Raw genomic sequence first — 2,796 nt, 5'->3', positions numbered from 1 at the left:
TTTAAGTACCAAAGTTTAAAAAAAAAAAAAAAAAGACATTTCTCCAGAAACATCTGGTGACATCTCTGTCACCAGAAACTTCTATAGATTAGAATCTATCCCATTCATGAAGATTTCCAAGGAAGAATATACCATGCCCTTTATTGTGAATTCATTCAGAAACATTCCCAAATTCAATCCCAAACATTTAGATTAGAAACTGGATACTAAATAGGTAATTCCAAATCCAAAATCAAATATTAAATTCCTGAGTCTATTCAGGCAATTAAGTAACTCAGCAAAGGAAGGCTCAGCACTTCCTCCTCTCCTTTTGCAGGAGACATGTTTACCAGGAGCCCTGTCCTCAACCAATCCGACCCCACTGAGTTTGTGTTTCGTGTCTTCACCACCGTCCCGGAATGCCAGGCCCTCCTCTTCCTCCTCTTCCTCCTCCTCTACGGGATGATCCTTTGCGGCAACTCAGCCATCGTCTGGGTGGTGTGCACACACAGCGTCCTCCACACCCCAATGTATTTCTTCCTGTCCAATCTGTCTTTCCTGGAAATCTGTTACACCTCTGTTGTGGTGCCTTTGATGCTTTCCAACATTTGGGGGGCCCAGAAGCCCATACCTTTGGCTGGTTGTGGAGCCCAAATGTTCTTTTTTGTCACCCTTGGCAGCACGGACTGTTTTCTCTTGGCAATCATGGCCTATGATCGCTATGTGGCCATCTGCCACCCACTGCACTACACGCTCATCATGACCCAGAAACTGTGCATCCAAACGGTGGTGTGTGCCGTGGGCCTGGCCCTCTTCCTCTCCCTGCAGCTGACCTCCTTAATCTTCACCCTGCCTTTCTGCGGGCACCGCCAGGAAATCAACCACTTCTTGTGTGATGTGCCGCCGGTGCTGCGGCTGGCCTGCGCTGACATCCGCGTGCACCAGGCCGTCCTCTATGTCGTGGGCATCCTCGTGCTGACCGTCCCCTTCATCCTTATTTCTGTCTCCTATGTGTTCATCACCTCCGCCATCCTGCGCATCCGTTCTGCGGAGGGCCGCCGCCGGGCCTTCTCCACCTGCTCCTCCCACCTCACCATGGTCTTGCTGCAGTATGGTTGTTGCAGCCTGGTCTACCTGCGCCCGCGGTCCAGCACCTCAGAGGATGAGGACCGCCAAATCGCCCTGGTCTACACCTTTGTCACCCCCTTACTCAACCCCCTTATTTACACTCTGCGGAACAAGGATGTCAAAGGCGCTCTGAGAAATGCCATCATCAGTAAAGCAGCATCCAACACCAACTGAAGGCTTAGGGGAACTGGGGTGTGTGTCTGTCACCTGAGATGAGAATGACAGATACAGCATTATAATACTTACTTTCCCAAACTTTACAGTTGATTTTTTTTTTTTGCCGTATTTGTGCCATGTCTACAATCTGTACTCATTTTCCTGAAGCACTTCAAAGAAGATTTGAAAATTTGTGCAAAACTTTCAGTGTAGGAGCTCTAGGCTACTAGTCCTCCTTTAAAGATCACAGCTCACCCATGGCAGTTAGTCTATCAAACCCACCCCCCAAACATGCTGATACCTTTAGACCTTTAGACATCCTGCCTCCTGAGAAGACGATTTCCATTTATCCCATGAAACATGCCTTAAGTAAGGACTATTCATAAAAACATATATTTTACTCAAAGAAATACACATTATGATTTTGGATATGAAGGTATGGCAAGCAATAGCTTATTTAATGCATCATTTCCTTCATTCTGTCCATCCTGCCTGGTCACCTTCATTTTCTCTTATTTTGCCATGCCAGGTATGGTCAGGAATTAGCATTCATTGACTATGCAATTACTAGGTGCCAGCCATGCTAGAGTATCAAAAACTGCATCAGGACAATGCCAGCACTGCCTGCATGTGCTGTCTGTCCTGGTGGCTTTCATGTCACCTTTGCTGTTCCTCCTTCCTTCCTCTCCTCCTCCTGTGTCTTCCTAAGGGCTGCTGCTCAGATCCACGCAGTGGGTGGTACCACTGTTTTTTGCCCACTTCAGCAAGGTCCAGCTGCCACATGTGCCCCAACTACAGATAAATACTCAAGCAGAATCAGCTCCCTCTCTGGTTTCCACAGCTGACTCCACCCTCCCCAACCTTCTCATTTATGCCCTGAGGAACAATGAGGTGAAGAGGGCTCCCAGGACAATTCTTAACTGGAATGATCTTTCCCAGAACAACTATAAGACAAGGGACTGGACCCAGCTGCTAACACTGATTTTGTTTAGCAATTCCAGAAAGAGTGTTGACCTAAAACAAATAGGCTGCCAGTTATTTTTCCAGCAAAAAATGAGTTTATTCAGGATCAGCAAAGAATTGAAGTTGACTCTGCAACCCTGGTGAATCCCGCGCAAACCCCCACGCAGCAAGCAGAGGAAAATGCTTTTTAAGAGGAGGAAAGGAAGTTGGTAGGACTATAGTAAACAAACAGCCCATTGGAGGAATTGAGAGTTCCAAAGTATAGTGGCTTTTCATTGGCTGAGTTGTGACAGCCCCTCCTTGGCTGAACTCTACCAGGCAAGAAGAGGAAGTCTTTCTTCTTCTCAGACTTTGCTATCATAATAGGACATGAGAACTCCCCCTTCTGGCCTCCTGTGTCTACCTTTTTTTTTTTTTTTTTTTTTTGCTCTTTGTTGGAGTATAATTGCTTTACACTGCTGTGCCAGTTTCTGCTGTACAACAAAGTGACTCAGCTGTATTTATACATATAGCCCCATATCCCCTCCCTCCTGGGACTCCTTCCCACCTTCCATATCCCAGCCCTCTGAG

General features: G+C 46.9%; 1 protein-coding gene across 1 annotated transcript; it reads left to right on the top strand.

Moving 5' to 3' along the window:
* The first annotated feature begins 321 nt into the window (after window positions 1-321).
* Window positions 322-1,281, top strand: LOC130848695 (olfactory receptor 10Q1). The gene has a single exon (XM_057727108.1). It carries the CDS (start codon window positions 322-324, stop codon window positions 1,279-1,281), a length of 960 nt encoding a protein of 319 aa, XP_057583091.1.
* Window positions 1,282-2,796: the final 1,515 nt, after the last annotated feature.

This window comes from Hippopotamus amphibius, chromosome 3 (genome assembly GCF_030028045.1).
Source record: "Hippopotamus amphibius kiboko isolate mHipAmp2 chromosome 3, mHipAmp2.hap2, whole genome shotgun sequence".
Lineage (NCBI taxonomy): Eukaryota > Metazoa > Chordata > Mammalia > Artiodactyla > Hippopotamidae > Hippopotamus > Hippopotamus amphibius.
The sequence above is the reverse complement of the archived record's forward strand: the minus strand, read 5'-3'. Positions and strand labels throughout refer to the sequence as shown.

Excerpts from the sequence above, each read along its gene's own strand:
- LOC130848695 (XM_057727108.1), top strand. The coding sequence starts at position 322 with ATGTTTACCAGGAGCCCTGTCCTCAACCAATCCGACCCCACTGAGTTT.